This window comes from Aristolochia californica, unplaced genomic scaffold (genome assembly GCF_029961685.1).
Source record: "Aristolochia californica isolate CCGP_79_NKW_82.1479 unplaced genomic scaffold, dmAriCali1.0.hap1 SCAF_5, whole genome shotgun sequence".
NCBI classification, from domain to species: Eukaryota; Viridiplantae; Streptophyta; class Magnoliopsida; order Piperales; family Aristolochiaceae; genus Aristolochia; species Aristolochia californica.
The window spans coordinates 4,856,133-4,877,081 of record NW_027182214.1 but is presented as its reverse complement, the minus strand read 5'-3'; the positions used below and the strand labels follow the sequence as shown (position 1 = coordinate 4,877,081).

The 20,949-nt window shown below is 38.2% G+C and overlaps 1 protein-coding gene and 1 pseudogene across 1 annotated transcript; one reads left to right on the top strand and one right to left on the bottom strand.

Moving 5' to 3' along the window:
* Positions 1-1,952: 1,952 nt before the first annotated feature.
* Positions 1,953-5,139, bottom strand: LOC137965125 (probable LRR receptor-like serine/threonine-protein kinase At3g47570; annotated as a pseudogene).
* A 6,941-nt stretch (positions 5,140-12,080) lies between these two features.
* LOC137965123 (protein PSK SIMULATOR 1-like) lies at positions 12,081-13,580 on the top strand. The gene has a single exon (XM_068811523.1). It carries the CDS (start codon positions 12,081-12,083, stop codon positions 13,578-13,580), a length of 1,500 nt encoding a protein of 499 aa, XP_068667624.1.
* The last annotated feature ends 7,369 nt before the right edge of the window (positions 13,581-20,949 follow it).

The following is a 20,949-nucleotide window of genomic DNA, read 5'->3' as shown; positions in this document are numbered from 1 at the left end:
GCCGGTTTCAGGCTAATCCAGGTTTTACTCACTGGGAAGGGGTAAAATGGGTAATGCGCTATCTAAAAAGAACAAAGTCATATGCTTTGACTTATCAAGCGGACAAGTTGGAATTGGTTGGTTATTCCGACTCAGATTATCAAGGATGTGTTGATACAAGAAAATCTACTTCTGGTTTTATCTTTATGTTTGGAGGAGGTGCTATTTCTTGGAAAAGCAAGAAGCAAGATTGTGTCGCGCAATCAACCATGGAGGCAGAATATGTGGCTATGAACTTAGCTACAAGGGAAGTTGTCTATCTTCGCAAATTCTTGTGAAGTCTTCTAGTGGTAGACTGTGTGGAGCGACCTATTCCTCTCTTTTGTGATAATGAATCTGCTATTGCTATCACGAAAGATCCGAAGTGTCACTCCAAGGCTAAACATATCGAAGGCAAATACCACTATATACGAGACATGCTGAGGAAGGAGGAAGTTGTTCTTTATAAGATATCTTCTTCGGATAACTTAGCTGATCCACTAACCAAGTGTCTTCCCGTGACCAGTTTCACTTTCCATGTGGGGAACATGGGTTTGATTTGTTTATAATTGATGAGACCAAGTGGGAGAACATTGTTTTGTATGCATTGTGGTCTCAATGATTTGTAATACTATGTATGTCATGACATTGTAATTTATATTCCATGGAATGATTTTGACAAAATGCATATGCTTTTGTGTGAAAATATGAGTACTCAGTGTATGCCATGAGATTCAGCTTCCCTATTAGGTATGCACTTGTACGTGTATATATGAGGGTCTCAATAGGGAATGACGGTTGAGTCTTTAAATTGTCCAGGCCAATGGGACTGCATAGGCACAGTTTCCTTTACGGCTAATACTCATGCTGGTATAGAACTTTACCCTGAGCTCCTCAAGTACTGAGTATGCTATGGACGGTGAGATGCCTTGATGTCCAACTTTTTTATTAGGTATATACTTGTATGTATATACGGAAGGGTCTCAATAGGAAGGTTGGGTTGGATGTCTAAATTATTCAGGCCTATGGTACTGATTAGGCACAGTTACCTTAGTGGCTAATACTCGAACTAGTACAGAGCTTTACCCTGAGTTCAGGTCCGAGTATGCTATGAATGGAGACCGCTGAATTGGCAAATTTGACAAGTATGGATTTGGTTTATTCCCCAGCCTTGGATATCTAAGATATATATTGTGTAGGCCCGGGTTAACTACACATGTATATTAAAGTGTTTAAGGTAATGCCTATGGTCATGGTATGGTTTTATGTGTCAAAATTGATTTTTCATGTTTTTTTTAAAATCGGAATTTGAAATGGATTTGAAACCAAGTGGGAGTTTGTTAGAATTATGGTTTCAAATAGATAATTTATAAAATAAATTACCATGATATTAGAGGCGTGGGGCCCACTTCTAGATGTTGTCATTGGATGTTCAGTACAGGGAATAATGGCCAGCACATCCCCCTGTAGAGGTAGATTAAATGGGTACATTGACTTAGTGGCCACATCCCTTGGGACTAAGGAGATATGTCTCTCTTGAGGGGATGTATCCCTCCTGAGAGGATGTATCTCTTCTAAGAGGATGTGTCCTTATGAAAAGTCATTAATGCACCTTTTGAAATTTTATATAAACCTCCATGGTCTTACAAGTGAGGCTAAGGCTATATGCACACCCAGTCTGGCTGAACAGGAGCAAGCTTATCACTTGTAAACGAAGTATAAAAGATTATCTTGTGCACTTCAAGTTCTGTTTATATTCTTCAAGATGAAAGGTACGCTCTCTTTATTCTTCTTATTTCAATTCTATGATATATGTATGGTTTTCATGATAATGGAATTATGAAGGATTTAATATCTATTTTCTATGATGTTTATATTATTATTAGACGTCAAGTCTAACAACTAGAACAAATACTTCATTTAGTTCAGAGAATTCAGTCATTGGCGATCCCCTGACCTTCTTTGAGCTTATCTCTGGCGCTCCTCATCATAACAGTAACTTCTCTCATGTTTGGTCGATCTTCTGGCGATTGAACTGCACATAACAAGCCTATGTTCATCACTGGAAGCAAACAATCCTCGGCCTGTTTGTCATGAAATTCCCTCAACTCAGCATCGACCACATTCATGACGCGAGCAGGGATTGCCTCGCTCACCCACTTCTGCAGATTCATGTCCCCTGTGAATATCTCATCAGTCGGCCTCCTCCCAGTAAACATCTCCAGCAAAAGTATACCATAACTGTAGACATCCCCTTTGGTTGAGATCCCACCTTGGATCCCATACTCTGCATCAAAATTTACAGTTCTTAACCTTTTTATTTGGAAATTTCCAAGCGTTTTCTACGATGTAAAATGATCCAGGAAAAAAGATAATTGTTTGTTTTAGTAGCAGATCAAAGACAAAAGGGGTAATGTTTTACTGCAAATTCGTTTCAGTTAGAGCAAGAAATACCTGGAGCAATATAACCAATGGACCCTTTAAGGCCGACGGTGCTACTGAGTTTGTCATCCATGGCATTTTGGAGCACTCGAGCGAGTCCAAAATCCCCAATATGAGCAGTCATGTCCTCATCGAACAGGACATTGCTTGGTTTCAGATCACAGTGCACGATTTCTGTTTCACAATCATGGTGCAAGTATTCCATTCCGGAAGCTACATCTATAGCCGCATCGATCCTCCGGGCAAGGTTCAACGATCTTCTTCTCTCTTGATCGCCAGAATCGTTACTTCCGTGTAGCCAATTCTCCAAGCTTCCATTAGGATAGAACTCCATTATCAAAGCATTGAAATCACCACTATCACACGCGCTGATGATCTTAACTAAATTTCTGTGCCGAACAAATCGGAGAGCTTCGCATTCTGCAATGAAACTCTTGTATGCACCTCGTTGCTCCATGTTGAAGACTTTGACAGCAGCTACAGTTCCATCATTTAGACTCCCCTTGTATACAGACCCGAAGCTCCCTTCTCCAAGCCAGTTGTTCGAACTAAAATTGTTCGTTGCAGCTTTCAGATCAAGATACGTGTACAGACGATGAGGTTCCGTAAACGGTATTAACTCTGTTCTCGGGTAAGAAGCAGGTCGAGTTATCTTCCATAAGAAACCCAGAAAACACACAGTCAAGATCAAACTTCCTGTTCCGAATCCAACTGCCAAGCCTATCACCAACTTGTTTTTAGAGCGATCCGTTTCCTTTTTTGGCTCAGTACAATTGGGGAGCTTCAGCTTCGTTACGCCACCGCAAAGATCAGGATTCCCAGTAAGAAAAATGGCAGTTGAGTTTGTGAAAACCCCTTCCTTTGGTACTTCTCCTTGAAGCTTATTCATGGAGAGATTCAAATATTGCAGAAACTCGAGAGATCCTAGAGACGATGGAATGTTACCAGACAAATTATTCGATGAAAGGTCAATAAACTCTACACCTTTCAGATTGCCGACAGAATCTGGAATTGATCCTTGAAACAAATTCTTGGACATGTCTAGAATGAGTAGATTTGAACAATCTCCTATTGTGCTTGTATATTACCGGAGAGTTTGTTCATGGAGAGATCTATCCCTTGAATCATGGTCAATTTTCCCATCTCAATAGGCAGAGAACCACTAAAGGAATTCCATGACAAGTTCAAAACTTTGTTCAAGTTGGGTATAGTCAATATCTCAGTTGGTATCGACCCAGAAAACCCATTAACAGATACATCCAACACCTGAAGACGCTGACACTTTGATAAACTAGAAGGTATTGTTCCTGTTAGATTGTTGTTCTTCAGTGTCAATTCAAACAAGTTGGTCAGGTTTCCCAGCGACTCAGGTATATTCCCAGTAAACCTGTTTCCGTCCAAGTATAGGCTCTGCAGATTTTGCAATTTTCCGATTGTAGATGGGATGTTTCCAGAGAACGAATTGTACTCGATGGAGAGCATTGACAGACCAGCTAAATTACCTATTTCTTCGGGCAATGGTCCTTCAAACTGGTTGTCGCCGATCACAAACTGTAAAAGCTGCCTTGAGAGACCACCAATGGAGGGTGGGAGCTTACCCGTTAATCGATTCGCAGCTATAGAGAAGACCTGAAGACGAGTAGAGTTACTCAAAGAAGAGAGGAAGTCCAGACCGCTTTCACCACCGCTGGTGAGCTGATTGGTGTCAAAGCTCAATACCTGAATACTCGCCAAGTTGCCCAGCAATGGAATCCTTCCACTAAACCTGTTCCGGCCAAGATCAAGTCGCTCTAGTTTTGAAGCATTGGCTAGGGAGACGGGTATGGATCCCGTGAATTCATTACTACCAAGGAAGAGGGTACTCAGGCTAGTCATTTTGAAGAACATATCAGGAGGAAGCTGACCCCCGAATGCATTTCCTGCCATAGCGACGACGATGAGACAGGTACTGTTGAACAGAGAAGGAGGAACCTCGCCGGTTATGTTGTAATTCAGTGCGATTTGTAGATTAATCAGTCCCCGGAGTCGGCCTAAATGCTCCGGTAGTGGTCCATAAAGATTGTTTCTATCTAAAATCAGATTGGTGAGCGAGGAAAGATTGTTGAAGGATGAGGGAATCGGACCAGTGAGAAAATTATTGTTTGAGAATGTCATGATCTGGAGCTGTGATAAGCCACCAAGCTCAGATGGGATTCTTCCCTCAAATCTATTTTGTGAAAGATCAAGCATTTTGAGTCTTTGACACAGAGCCAGGGAAGGTGGTATAGACCCTTGTAACTCATTAGAGCCCAACGATAGTGATTCTAGTCTGAAAAGCTGGCCAAGTTCTCGAGGGACGGTGCCATGGAAGCTGTTGTCTTCCAGATTGAGAAGGCGTAGGAAGGAAAGATTAGCTATTTGTGGTGCAATAGTCCCCGCGAAGCTCAGATTTCGGAGGTTAAGGCCTGTGACTCTTTGCTTGGTGATGTTGCAGGTGACTCCCTCCCAGCCGCAGAAGGAAGTGTTTGTAATCCAAGAATCGAGAACTTTGAAAGGGTCATTTGTTATATGTGATTTGAAGTAGAGAAGAGCCTCTTGATCTGTGCTGTTGTCAAGACGTCTCTGTAGAGGCTGAGAAAGGCCAGATGTGCAGAGAAGGAGAATGAGAGCATATATTACAATGATCTCTTTGATCGCCATTGAAGGTTCTTGGCTGGTGTGATTCGAGATGCTGCAGTGTAGGTTTATCCAGCTTTCAGCTTCCTTATAAGCCAGTTAAAGGTTGATATCAACATGGGTCCTTCGTTTAAAATTTAAATTCTTATTTCTTTCTCCTCAGTTTCTACAGAACTTCAATTTTCCATTTATGAACATTTCGATGTTGGGTATTGGTAACAAACATGATCTGTCGTTTATTTGCTTGCTCTTCCGCCGAGTTTAAGGTTCATTTCCCTACCTTTTTTTAACGGTGAAAGTCGATCGCTATCTTCGGTTGAGGTCATCACTAACACAAGTCTCCGGAGAGACCCAGTTCAGACGTTGAATTTCAACTAAATACAATGAAAGATGGGTATTTTATGGTTTTAGTCGTTATCCCTTATTATTATTAGTTATTGAACACAATCACACCTTTGCATTGATTAAGGGTAGGTCAATGCTTAGAGAAGCCAATCTTGTCTAGTAGCAACTGAAACTAAGAACTTGGTCTAGGATTTGTGAGGAGATTTGTTTTGAAGGTTCTGGGGCAGACATAATCGGAGAGAGTGCATTGTCAACATAATCGGAGAGATGCGTTTCGAGGGTTCTTGGAAACAAAAGGACAGGAAGATATGTGAAACAAGTACCAACAGGGGCGAACGAAATCGGAGAGAGCTCATTGTCCCTCGAAGAGATGTGTTTCATGGGTTTTTGGAAGCAAAAAGATGGGAAGAGACACGACATTGGTAGGGGCTGGGGCAGATGGAATCGAAGAGTGCACATCGTCCGACGAAGAGATGTGTTTCAAAGGTTTGTGGAAGCAAAAAGATGGGAAGAGATGCAGCATTGGTAGTGGCTAGGGCAAACGGAATCAGAAAGAGCGCATCATCCGACGAAGATATGTGTTTCAATAGTGAATTTGAGCACAAAAGGGAGGCTTGAATTTAGAGAGAGATCACTTTTGGTGGTTCAGTTTAAATTATTAGAAGGCATTGTACAGAGAGAGGGAAAGGACTAGAAAAAAAAAATTTGATCGAATATTAGATATTGAATTATACAATACCTTTACACTGATTAAAGGTAGTATTTATATAATTTAAACAAGAAACATGAGATTGACATCTTATCCAATGTTAATACTTTATCAATTAGGAGTTCATATGATCCAAGTCAACACTTCTTATGTTCATATGATCCAAGTCAATATTTCTTATGTTCATATGGAATTTGAAGGTGTGAAAGTGGGAAAACAGAGGCCACACCGATGTCATACTGCTGGAGTAAAAAATGCCTATGAATAATTTTTTCCCAACTTTGACTTGAAGGGCTCTCGTAGATGCGAGACGTCGAGACGTACCAACTATTCCTGTGTTTTTACTGGTCATGCGTCATTGCAGGCCCTTTATTAAACATGTAGCAGAATTCAAAGGTTAGACAAGGAAACAAGAGCAGATGATTCTCCGTTTCTTCGCGCAGAAACGAGTCATCTCTGCAAATCTGTTCCTGAAGAATCGCAGAGGATAATAGTTAATGGGAGCAAATAAGAACTTTGAACTCCATGGCCGAATTTTTAAAAGCTTAATATACAACCTCGCTTAGCCAATGGCACTTCCTGAATGCTAATATTTTATTGATGTTGATAAATTCATTTTAATAAAAATAATATATTGGTATTAAGATTTCTATTGAGATAATTTTAATAATCGTGATAATAACTTAAATTACTAATAATTTGTATTAAGTATGTCTTACACCTTACAAACACCGAAGAAGATTTCTCTAGTATGTTTGTTTCATTGATTATAAACAGTTGTTTGCCCGCATTGCTCCCATCCCACTGAACTAGAGAGAGAAAAGATTTTGTTAAAGAGCGTTTGCTCAAATGTATGAACAACCAATCCAATAAAGGCAAAAAGAGATGAGAACCCGACATTCCCCTTCTTATGAGACATGGGAGACAAAAGGTCACCCAATTGATTGTGTTGAAGAAAAGAGGAGTGATCTATGAAAGCCAATCAATTAGACATAGACAGTTCGAACCAAGAGAGAGAAAAGTCATTGGAAACATCTATTTTCTCAATTGTGTTGAAGAAAAGAGGAGTGATCTATGAAAGCCAATCAATTAGACATAGACAGTTCGAACCAAGAGAGAGAAAAGTCATTGGAAACATCTATTTTCTCAACCGTCTAAAGAAGCTTATTGTCTAGAAGAAGAAGAAGAAGAAGAAGAAGAGGAAGAAGAAGTGGCATTTAATTGATACTATCTGGTTGGTCCATAGCCATATGAACGACTCCTTCCAGAAAAGTTGTGGAACAAGAATGAAGGGTTTAATCCAAGTAATGTAGACCTCAAAATATTGTAAGTAACCTAATTATAGTATTACAAGCTTATTAAAATTAATTAATTATATGTTCTGAGTCCATTGCCTCTATTTTTTTTAACAAGGAGAACTCATCTATTTGAGTCGATTACACCTCAAGATTTGCCTCTCTCAACTCCTAAGGAAGACAATGACCACTTCTAAATGTTCTTATACTTTGAAATTGAATTTGGGGATTGGGTTTGGGCGTTTAAAGCACCACCAACAAAGGAATACTTTGGGTATTTCTAAGTTTTTATTTTGAAATCTTAACAAATTAGCATCTCTTATGCTAGAATGTAGCTTTCATATAATCTGTTCCTGAATGTATTTTGGAATTAATTGACTATACTTGGTGAAGAAAATATAAACTGAAGTACTCTTACTTTAAGATGAATAGTTGTATCCAAATCACTGCTAGTTGGGGATATTCAAAATCCAAGTGCTTATGTGTCTTTTGTTTTACAATCAATAGAATACACTTGATCAAGTAAGTCTAGACTAAAAGATCTAATTATTTGTAATCATCAAAATTGTTCTAAACATTACTTGTGGGTATAGATTATGATAACATCATTTGATTTAGTGTGTGTAGCGAGCTACTACTGCAAAATTTCTTTGTTAGTCTAGGCATGATTGCTTAGTTACCTATTGGAAAATCCCTTGATCATAGTTGGATAACCTAGTTATTAGTATATGAGGGGGAACTTTTGTAAGTTGGTTGTGATGGTCAATTGAGTGGCCTAAATCGTTGTGTTGGTAGCATTGTAATTAGCCATTAAAGCTAATTTTTTGTATGTACTTTCAAGTAATCCAAACATAAATTTACTCCAAGGTTTATACACCTTGGTCATAGGTTAGTAATCCACAAAGATGATTGTGACCCACTACTAATCTTTTGTGTTCATTGTACGTTTGCTTTTATGCACATGAGCTTTTACTTTGAAATCATTTTGAGATATTAGTTTACCAAATCGTGAATATAAGCAAGAGATAAACAACATAAACAAAAAAGGAGTCAAGTCTAGCAGCAAAATTAAATAAACCTTTTCACCCCTTGGTTTATTCCTTGTAGGACCTACCAAGTGGAATTAGAACAAATATACTCTAAAATCCTGAGTATTAATTATCCTAAGTGAGGATTAGAACAATAGCACATCAAACCTTAGTATCTTAGGGAGTGTTTAGATATGACAACTTATGAAAGCATCACTTTCGTAGAGGGCCATGACCCCTTTACCCCTTGAATGGCTAAATATCAATAGTGGAATATAACAGACTAGATCTTTAATCACAAAAGGTAAATGGCAAATAAATGCCTAAATTAGTTAATGCTTGGGATGGGAATGACATTGCCAAAGTAAACTACGATGCAACGGCTATGGGATGATTTATCAATGCCATAACCACTGATGTAGTTGATAAATTATATCTTCTAACACTTCCCCTCAAGCTAGTGGAGAGAAGATGTCATAGTTACCCAACTTGGTGCATATAGTGGTCTGAATTTTAAATGTGAGTAGCTTTGAAAGGATATCAGTAATTTGCCCCTGAGATGAAATATGTTTGAAAGATATAATGCCAACTTGTAATTTTTCTCATATGAAATGGCAATCTACTTCAATATGTTTTGTTCTCTCACGGAATACTGGATTAGAAGCAATGTAAATAGTTGTTTGGTTGTCACAATGAAGTTCCTTAGGTGCCTTTGTGTTCAACCCCAATTCTATTAGGAGAGATTTAATCTATAAGAGTTCATTTACTACATGGGTCATTGCTCTATATTCTACCTCGACATTATACTACAATAACATTCTATTTTTTACTCTTCCATGTTACAAAATTACCTCCAACTAAAGTACAATAGCCAGAGGTGGATTTCCTATCATTAGGTGATCCAGCCTAATCTGCATCCACAAAGCATTCAATGTTAAAATGACCATGACATGTATATAAGTGTCCCCTTCCTGGAACCTTTTTCCAAGTCTATAGGAATTCTCTCTAATGTTTTTCAATGAGTAAGTTGTGGTTTATGTATGTATTGACTAACCACACTTATTGCATGTGAAATGTTTGGTCCCGTCACATTAAGAAAAATAAGTTTTGCCACAAGTCTCTTATATTTTCCCACATCAATGTCTTCCAAAGCCTACACATAGTTTTGTATTGCATCCATAAGAGTATCGATCGGTTGACATCCCATCATTCATGAATCTTCAAGTAGATCAAGTACATATTTCATCTCAGATAGGACAATGCCATGCTTGGACCGGAATACTTCAATACCAAGGAAATGTTTTGAATTCGCTTCATATCTTCTGTTTGACTTTCCTTATGTTTTCTATATCACTACAAGTCAAAAAAATGTCATCCACATATATTTCCAGTACTACCATTCCGTTTGTGGTTTTCTTCACAAATATTGAATGATCTTCTAAACATCGGTTATAGCCAAACTGAAGCATCGCTTAGCTAAAATTGTCAAACCATGTATGAGGAGATTGTTTAAAGCCATATAAATATTTTCTTAATTTGCATACCGACTCTCCTCAACCACAAACCCAGGTGGTTGATACATATAAATCTCCTCTCCAATATCCTCGTTGAGGAAAACATCCTTCACAACAAGTGGATAGACCGACCAAGAAGAATTAGTAGCAAGTGATAACAAAATGCATATCAAATTTAACTTGGCCACAGGAGAGAATGTTTCCTCGTAGTCAACACTATAACATTGAGTGTACCTTTTCACTACTAGACGGGCTTTGAGGCTAGCCGTAGAAACATCCAGATTATGTTTAACAACAAAACCCATTTACAACCCACAAATTTTATACCGGAGGAAGTGGAACTAATGTACAAGTTTGACTCTCATATCAAAAGGTCATTTCCTCTTCTATTGTGACTTTCCATCCTGGATGTCTTAGGGCCTTCAGATATGAATGGGGAATATGTACTGAAGAGATAGAAGCAAGAAAATGGCAACAAGAATGAGACAAACGACGATGATAAACAAAGTTAGATATAGGATGAGAGGTAGAAGGTCTAGAACATGTTTGAGGTTCCTTGTGGAGAACTATGAGCCTAGTATCAAATAGTGGACCAAAACAGGAGGAGATGAAGGAGAACTTACCTCAAAGGAATATGTGCATGTCACAGGTGTAGTATTGGCCAATACTTCCAGGGGTTGTAGAATGATATCCACATCAATAAGCACAATAAGCACAATAGATTTAGGAAACATTAACGAAAGAAAGATCCAGAGGAACATCCTCGGAGTGATGGTATCTTTTCCTGCATCTTCTTCCACTGTTGCTACCACTACTGTTTTAGGTATAATTTCTGCCACTTCCTCCTCATCTTGGATCATTGACTCATGAGCCTTGGAGCATTTGAAAGGTAATAAAAGTTTATTATATTCCATGTCTCATTGTTTATCAAACAAGTTTGTTATCATAGCCGACAGATCCCAAACCAAAGTTCTTGGGAAAAGATCCTCTTCTGCTACACCTTTGCTTCTGCTTTCCGATGTTTTATTTGTTCCATAGTTTTCCCTTCACCCCAGTGTCATGTTGTATTTTTTATAATTTGATAAGCTCTCATGTTTCTAGGTCTCTTTGTTCTCAACGAAGGACCAATTTGCAATATGTGGGAGGAGAGACTAGTAGGGGTGACGGGTTGGGTGGGGGTCGGGTTTACTAAAACAGAATTTGAACCTGAAAATACCCGAATAGTCAAACCCAACCCTGACCCGATCACCATCCTCGTAACCCCATCCCTGTCCCGTCCCCATAAATCTGACTTAAACCTGATCCGCCCTCGCCTCATCCCCGTAAACCCAACCTGTCTCAATCCCGTTTTATATCTCTATCTCATATGTGGGTCAGGTTTTGAAATATCTTTCTCTAACCCAAAAATCCGGTGAGTTATTTTTCTTACCCTTCCCTAACCTGTGGGATGAAATTAGAAACTCGGACCTGGATTTTTTATGTCAGGTCGGGTCAGATTGAGTACCCTATAAATTCTGGCCGGATGCCCACCCCTAGAAGAGAGGAATACACACAAACATTGATCGATCAAACCTTATTAACTAACTAGGTCATTGGAAGTTAGGTTCTTGTCACATGCCTGGACCCAATGTGTATTTGTTAAATTGCTCGTAAGAGAGCCACAGACCAAACTGGTCCGGCTGTCACCACCGCCAACTCGACATCCGACAGCGGTTGTCCAGCCCGTCTCCGTCGATGGGTGTTCTGAGTCGTCGTTACCGTTATTTGCCAGCAAATCATTTGAAGATTAAACGAAAGTCGTCACTGAGAACGAGGAGACGTTGACTTCTTCTCGTAGAAGCCTACGTCGAATCCTCTTCCAGCCGATATTGCCGGTTCTATCCTGAGCGTAACAGATAGATACAGAACAGCACTGCCATCCATGTTCCAATTCTCTCTCTCTTTCTCTATCTCTCCCTCACTCTAACGCGTTTCTTAGAACAATCTCGGAAAATGCCCACACACCCTCCCCTCCCCTTGTTCAAATACTCTTTCCTGTCCCCATTCTCTGTTGAATGTTCGCGTACAGCCGATCATGGTCGCCACCAAGATGATATGGCTCTCTAGTATTAGCAGCCGGGTTGGGAATAGCTTATTCCGTCGGCCCCATCAGACGACGACCAAAGCTACGCTCAAGGCGAAGACGAAGAATTCCCCCATCATTGGAATCCTGGCCTTTGAGACCGCTAAGACCATGTCTCGTCTCGTTTCTCTGTACAAGTCTCTCTCGGACGCCGAAATTCAGAAGCTTCGCGAGGATGTCATCCAGTCCGAGGGCGTCCATTACTTGAATTCCGTCGACCCTGGATTTCTGCTCCATCTCGCCTGTGCTGAGAAGATTGAAGATCTCGACCGAATTTCCCTCATGGTTTCCCGATTAGGGAAGAAGTGTCGCGAACCCACATTGCAAGGGTTCGACAGCATTTATTCAGACTTGAAGCTTGGATTCTTTGACTTTGCAGGCCTTGTCTTTTCTGCCAAAGAATTTGGGCGCAAGATCGCTAAGATGGAGAAGCTCATAACCGCCACGGGGGAGTTGTACTCTACTCTGGAAAATTTGTCGCCAATGGAAGGGCCGGAGCGGAGATTGCTGAGCTGGAAGAGCTTTAGCGGGCCGATGCAGGTAGAGCAACCCGATTGGCAATTCTACGAAGAGAAGCTCGCGTTCGAAAGGGACAATGTTCGCCGCATACGGGAGAACTCTCTATGGAGCAAATCCTTCGACAAGGTCGTCGCCCTCATGGCTCGGGCCATCTGCAACGTCTTTGAGCGAATTTGTGACGTTTTTGGTCCAGACGTCTCAGGCTTCCATCCATTGGAAGCCGAGGGTGAAGTCCTCACCAAAGCCGAATATTTACAGACAGTGCCGCGACAACCTCCGATGGTTTACACCTCCGGTCCTTTGGAGAAAACCTCGGTCGAAAAACCGGTCGTCAGCTCGAGAAACTCCGGTCCTATCACTGTCCAATCCCGCACTGAGACGAAAGAGTTGTCTTTCTTCTTGGGTTCCGTATACAGTACGCCCAGCAAGAATGCAGGGGTTGTGAGGCCGAGGGTGGAGCCGGGGGAGAACACGCTTGAGGCAGCGGCGCTGGCCTTACGTTACGCCCACATCATCGACGTGGCGGAGAAGCTCCTGAATAATCCCAACTCGGTAGACGCCGAGTTACGGGATAATCTGTATCAGATGCTTCCGACGGGTTTGAGGGCGACGATAAGGGAGAAGATGCGGAGGGCATCGAAATCGGAGGACTTCGGCGACTCGGACGAGTCACTGGCGGAAGGGTGGAGGGAAGGGATAGGGAGGATATTGGGGTGGTTGGCGCCAATGGCGCAAGACACTTTAAGATGGAAGTGGGAAAGGCAACTGGAACAGCAGTTGTTCGAGTCGCGGCCAATGGTGTTGCTACTGCAGACGCTGTTTTATTCAGACAGAGAGAAAGCGGAGGCAGCCATTGCCGAGGTTCTGGTGGGTTTGAGTTGCATTTGCCGTCACCTGAGGGGGAGAGAGATGAAGCTCGTGGCCGTTCCCTGAAGCTCGTGGCCATTCCCTTGCTAGCTTCTCGTGGGCGGCCGTCGGCTCTCGCTTGTGGATAGCACAGCAATGTCACCTTGTTTGTACATACCAGAGTTCAGATTTCAAAAGACCAAATTGATTGATTCATTCTAAATGAGAAAGATTTGTTGATATATCCTAAAAATTGTCTAGTGTAAGGCTGATCTAATAAGAAAACCATTTGGTGTAAAATATGTGAAACGGTTATCTCAGTCGTCCAATCATGATCGAACAAACAGCTGAGATAGCCGCTGATCGAATGACTGAGATAGTCGTTGATTGGACGGCTAAGATAGTCGTTGATCATGATCGGACGGTTGAGATAATGTTTCGCACCAAATATTTTTTGTATTGGATCAGCCTTCTTGTCTAACGTACGTTTAGTTGATAAAGATTATAAATAATGATGTTTCCTAACTTGTTGAACCTTGACTAATTTGAAACCACTCTAGAGGGAATTAGGAAAGTATGTAAGCTTTATTGTAATTTGCATGAAAAAAAGAATAAGTGGGACATAAAGAGTAGTTTTTTTCTCTAAGAAAAGTGGATTAGGGTTAAGAGAAGGGGAAAATAGAATTTTCTCCTTGATTGCTTATTTAAGTAGGAAGTTCGAGTTAGTAAGTGTTATAATTCTAAGCCAAACAAGAAATTGTATTTCCTAGTCCTAGTTGAAGTGTTAAGTCAAGTTTCTCATTTTAAGTGTAACTTTTTATGATTTCTTTTATTAATGAAAGAAGGAGAGGTGGGGCTCCCCCTCCCCTTCCCTCTTGAGCCGTGCTAGTTTTCTCTTTGTTTCTCTCTTGAAATGAAAGGACTCCATTATTAGTATCAATGTCGGTTCATATAGGAAGCAAAGGAAGTTTGATCAGCAAGCTTGGTTGAGTGTAATTGTTTTTAGAAATAGTCTTCGATATTTCTTCTCTCTCATACACACTTCGATATTTCTTCTCTCTCACACACACTTAACTCTTAAAATAACATCTATCATCGGTTATGACACCGAAAACTAGAGATACAATCTCGATATGTTTAAATGGAGTCATGTAGAGGATAAAAGACATCACCAATTGTTGCAAAGAAAGTGAAGTCTTAAATTGCAGACTTTGGAGTAGATTTCTAGAATAATCTCTAGGAATTGTGTAGGCATCATAAAAGAAGATTTAGACCAAAATTCTCAGCTCCTCCAAGTCAAACAAATCAAGAACAACTTCAACAATTTTTTGAAGATATGTTTCTCACTTTTGATCTCGGTGAGGTTGAGCCTACCATTGGACTCTCAAAGAGGAGAAAAATTTAGCAACTTTGTTTTCACTTTGAGGGAGATTTGTTAACTTGGTTGTAGTGGTATTCAATTGTTGGAAGATGTAACCCATATATAGTAGCAATGATGTAAAATGTTTTTTATTTCTTGTCTCTTTCTACCCCTCTTAGGAGGAAGGGTATTGATGTAATTTGTAAGTTATACAATATTATAAATACATAGTGAGGGGAGGAGTAGGTACGTGACCTAACCCTAATCCTCCTTCCCTCTTCTCCCACTCTCTCTCTCTCTCTCTCTCTCTCTCTCTCAGCCGGCCTCTCTCATTCTCCTTCTTCTCTCACTCGAACATCTTCTCCTCTTCTCCTCTTTCTATCTTCTTCTTGTAACTCTTCTCTCTCTAGTTATTACTCGTTACATAGGATCCTAAATCTAACATGGTATCAGAGCATTAGGTTTAGGATCTCAAAGTGGTGATGCTTATGATCAAGGTATGTTAATCTTCTCAATGGAATAGAATGTTGAGTAAGAATCAATCCTCTCATTGGAATAGACGTGTTTTTTACTTGTTGAAAGACAAGTACGTATAATTTTTATTTTTGATGGTTGTTGGTGCATGATTCAGAAAGTTGAGATTCTTTAACATTATTTGCTCAAGAAAATTTGGAATTATTGTTCTCTTCATGATAACTTCAGCCTAGAATGTATTTCTTTGATATGATCACTTCATGCTTCTTGCTCGAGTTGGCATAAGTTTGTTTATATGAAATTATGGTATTATTGATTGAAGTCATGCTTAGTTATTGATGATTTCATGAGATTGTGATACTATTCATGAGGTCATGCTTACGTGATTAAAAGTTATTAAGGTTCCTTGTGTTTTTTATGTTAAGTTGATAAGTTGAAGAAGATAGAGGTTGAACTCATGGGAGAAAGTTTTTTGGTTAAGTGCCGAAAGTTTCCTTTTTTTTCCTTTCGCTTCCACGTAAGGAAGTAGATAGGCTTACCGAGAGGATTCAAGAAAAAAAGGCAACAAGGCTGGTATTTTTGGGTTAATGGTTAGCACCAAAGATCTCAAAGTTATCTGAGATCTTCCCTTTGGTATGATTACTGATTGTCTTGCTTAATTATCTCCTTGCCTAAAATATTAAGGCAAGTCAAGGATTAAGATTGATTTGCTGAAGTGGCGTCTGAGACACTAAAGGAAAATTTCCTATTTTATTTTTGAAAGTGCTTGATTGAAGAAAGATCTTCCTAAATTTGATTTCTTGATGAATATTTTTTTCTAAGTGAGAAAGCAATTACATGATTTACCTATTGTTGATCTCAAGCAGCATGTACTCTACTTTTTGGAATAGTTCTCCTCTCTTTGGAATAGTTTTTTAAATAACTTGAGGGGGAGTAATAAGAGGTTGTACTTATAGTTGTTGTACTTATAGTTGTGAGAAGGTTTTTACAACCTTCTCACAACTATAAGTACAACCTCATTGTAGAGCATTCAAGCATCTTTCTTTTGGCTCAAATTTGTCTACCTCTCTCTCTTTTTGTCTTCCTTCTCTCCCTTTGTTTTTTTCTCTTTTCTCTCCCAAGAGCTAAAATTCCTCTCTTCTCTCCTACCCTTGAAATCTCTTGTGTTTATGTGTTGTACCTAGAAATCAACAATATCAAACCCGAACCCAACCCGATCACCATCCCCGCAATCCCATTTGCGCCTTGTCCGTGTAAACCCAATTTAAACCCAACCATTTTTGCCCTATCCCGGACCTGACCCTTTGCCATTTTATATGCTTGCCTTGTCCTAGCTGGTCAAGTTTGGAAAAACTCTTCACCGACCCAAAATTTGATGGATTTTTTCTGCCTCTTCTCCCATCCACAAGGTAAAAAACCCAAACTCGGGGTTTTCGGGCTGGATCAAACAAGACCTACCCCTTGCTAGAAGAAGAATAAGATTTTGGAGGACTATCTATTGTATCTTATTATTTATTAAACCATTCTACCTACAAAATAAGATTTATAAACAGGTCTGGAACAAAAGTCTGTACCTGTAAATGCAGAGATTGCTGAAATTTGAGGATCCAATCTGTATTTAGAAGAGTTACTGTAAATTTGTGCCAACTTGGTACCTTTGAGTTATTGTAATCCTAATTTCTTTACAAAAGAAAAAGGAAAGTTATCTTTGATGAAATGGTTGTCATTTGTTCTTCTAGTTGGCTTTTGTAGTCTCTCTTTCAAGTCATCATCCGTTCAAGCAAAAAGAAGCTACAAAAAGTGAATTTTCTAGATTGCAAAGACAATATAGGATTTTCACTTACATTTCCAAAGATCAAACAGCAATAGGACTTTGGGTTACACCCCAAATTTGGAAAAGTTCTAGGGAGTTGTTTCACTATTTAGTGCATTCAATATAATAGTCATTTTGTCCACTTAGATGAACAATGCAATATTGCAGTTTTGTCTTTTCTATCAGTTTGTCCACTTAGATGAACATATCAACATTTCATCTTCATTGAACATATGGAAGCATATCTTTTCTGAATCATAAAAATTGATGTTCTATATCTGACAGCCCTTTAACTTGCAGTTTGGTGCAAAAAATTGTTTGGTTGCATCCTTTAAACACACTTGATTGATTAAAATTGTGCCCAAAGGTCAAAGCCCTTCAAGAGGTAAAGCTATCATGGATATGTTAAACTCATCAATGTAAATTATCTCTTCTTATTTTTTGGTATAGACTTTATTTTGTTTTGTATTGTTTTACCACCTTTGAGCAAATTTGTCCTTCATTGAACTAATTCCCAAATTTAATCTCAAGAGTATATTTTGCAGTAGTACTTACCAATAATGTAGCGTCTTCTATCTTACATATTTATGCTTCTCATTTCTGTTACAGCCTAATTTCTTACCTGAGGAAGCCTCATGCATTGACATTATAGTACTTTATCTAGCCCCAAGTGGATATCAACTAGTTCCATGTATCCAGACTGAATGCGAAAAAATTCAAACAAGAACAAAAGAAAGGGGTTGTTTTCCGCAAGCTGTAAGACACACCTGTTTCTGGCTTTTGTGATCTTCTGCATAAGATAAGAAACCATAATCAGTTTTTTTATTAATTAATTTGTTATAACATTCAGAAACCTGAATTAGTGATAGCTACCTAGTCTGAAATATTTTTGAACAACATTGGTTTCATGTGTTGTAATTTTATGTTGGATTTTTAAATATGAAGTCTGATATTTATCTTACATTGTGGGTTATAAGGAATCGTATTATATTGTGTTTGAATGTCTCATTTGTGCATGGTTGGTATCCCCAAGCATTGTGTTGTTGTGCAACAATATGTGCTATCATGTGATTTTAATGGATTGTTGTTGTATATAAAATTCATTTTTTAAACGAAAGTTATGAGGCTCATGTTGTGAAGTGGGTGGAAGGTGGGAGATGGAAGCCAAAATGATAGATTTGTGAGAGAAGAGGCACAAGAAATGAAAGTCAAGAATTTTTTATTTTTTTTTTCATTATGGACAGTCTTTTTTGTAAATAGGAGAGGATTTGAGAGGCTGAACTTTTAAAGTTTGATATGTTTTTTCGATAGTAATGTGCTTAACACTTTTTTTTTAAATGATTTTAATAAAATTCATTTTATGGTATCTTATAGATGTCTTAATGAAGCGCTAAGCGACAATGGAGACTATATGAAACGTGGACTAATAAAGTTGATATGACCATGCTTACTATCTTTTTAGAGGAGGTCCATAAAGGATCTAAGTTAGGAAATGGCCAATAGTAGAGTGATACATGACCCAAAGTGCTACAAGAATTCAAAAACAAAATGGGAAGAGAAAAGATGAAAGATATATCAATCGTAAATAACCATGGAAAATACAATACAGAAGGATAGTCACATTGCTATCATCAAGTGGTGGGCCTAGGACTAGGAAAGTAAGAGAACGGAAGTGCCTCCACATGTTTGGGAAGATTTTATTTAGGTAATGTATTATGTACTATGATTTATTGCATAATAGGCTTTAAATTATATTTTTGTTAAATTTTATTTTTGTACTTTCTTTTTTTGTAGAAAAAAATATTCTGAGTACTTTAGGCATCAAAGTTTTCGGAACTCTGAACTCCTTTATACCGTGGTTGGAGAAAAAATAGCAATTGGAAGTTTTGCATGTATGGCAGATGGTGAAAGTGAAATAAATGAAACTACAAAAATTAGTCATAATGAGGAGGATGAAGTGCAAATAGGATATGATGGTGTAATGGATTAAAGGAGTGAATAAATGCCAAATCAAGTGATGGAGGTGGCTCAACTAATAGCTATAGCCGAGGTCGTCGATCTCCTTTGTTGAGTAAGTGTAAACATCGAGCTCAAGTAATAGGGGAGAGGGACGAAGCAATGGTGGCTTGCATTGAACGACTTTCTGCTACAATTCAAAAATTAACACAAGTTGGTAATAGTTCTTAAACAAATAACTGGATTAATGTTATTCAGGAAATTCCTGATTTTGATACAAATCTTTGCCATTGTGCTCCTTTGTTGGATACTAATGAAAAGAAAGTGTTATTTGTTCAATATGACATTGGAAAAAGGGAGTTTTTGAATTTCCTCGATGAAGACAATAGAAATAGGATGATGTAATAGGAGGAGAATAGGAAGATTTAATAGAAAAAAAAAACAACGTTAATATGGATTTTTATAGTTAAATTTTCTATTTTGATTTCTCTTATTGAAAATGAAAATTTGACTATTTTAATGTTATATATGAATTTTTAGTTATGTATGTGAATTTCCTTGTTGGTATCAATGAATTATTTATTTTTATGTGTTTATTATATAGTTTGGTATTGATATTTTATCATTATATATGTGTCAAGATTACCATGGTTATTACCAATGAAAATGTTGTTGTTGCTTTAGGAGTAATAGCAGCTTTTCTAGTTATCATATCAATTTATTCTGAAAATAGATCTACGCCTCGAAAAATTGGATTGGGTGGAAGGGCTCATATATGCTTAATGTTGGAGCATAATAAACATTTGTTGAGACAAGTGTATAGGAAGAGACCATGTGTTTTTACCAACCCCTGTAATTTGCTAAGTAGGTGAGTTCTTGACAAGTTACTATAGGTCAAGGCGAAAGCTATCCAATGTCAATGGAACATTTCATATGCTCAATTTGGACTATTAGTACAAATTTCAATAGAGTACTAAAGGTGATACTCAAATTAAAAAATGATTACAAATGTCATCTTTCAACTAGAAATGTTCATCCAATAATAATGGGTAATGATAAGTATTGTCACTATTTTTAGGTATATAATTATTGTAACTATTATTTATGTATTTATTCATTTAAAAGAACAACTATACTAACTTACAATGTACAAATTTTTGAATTGCATTGGAGCAATTTATGGAACTTATGTAAAGGCCAACATTATTAGCAAAAACATTGCTAGGTTTTGAAATCGGAAACAATACTTATTTCAAAATGTGATGCAACTTGCGATTTCAATATGAAGTTTACTTTTGTAACAGCTAGATGGTAAAGATCAATAGCTTATGCATGCATTAGATGCACCTAACAGATTTGCCGTTCCTAGAGATAATATGTTTATTTTATTTTTGTACATATTACCTTTATCCGTATTAATCATTATTCATTTTATATTGTAAGAAAATACTACTTGATAGATGTTGGGTATACTAACTTACCTAATTTTTTGGTACCTTTTATCTTTTAAACAAATATGATGAAAATCATCTCTTGGTATATAAAAACAACGGTTTTCAATTTTGGATCAAATATTTCCATACCCATACAAAGACTAAGTAAAAGTTGTCATTGCATATTGTATTATTCACAATTTTATACGGATATCAGATCACGATAATGAAAGGATTGATGAAGAGGACTGGTAGAAATAACGGGGAAGAATATAACATTTAGACAAGATCAAAAAGAGGATGAAGATGATTTAGATGAACTAATTAACCAACCTACGGTCTCAATATCATAGAGAAAGAAGCAGGATAAATGAACAAACTGAATTAACTAACCATTTTCGTTTAAAATAAATGCTCAAA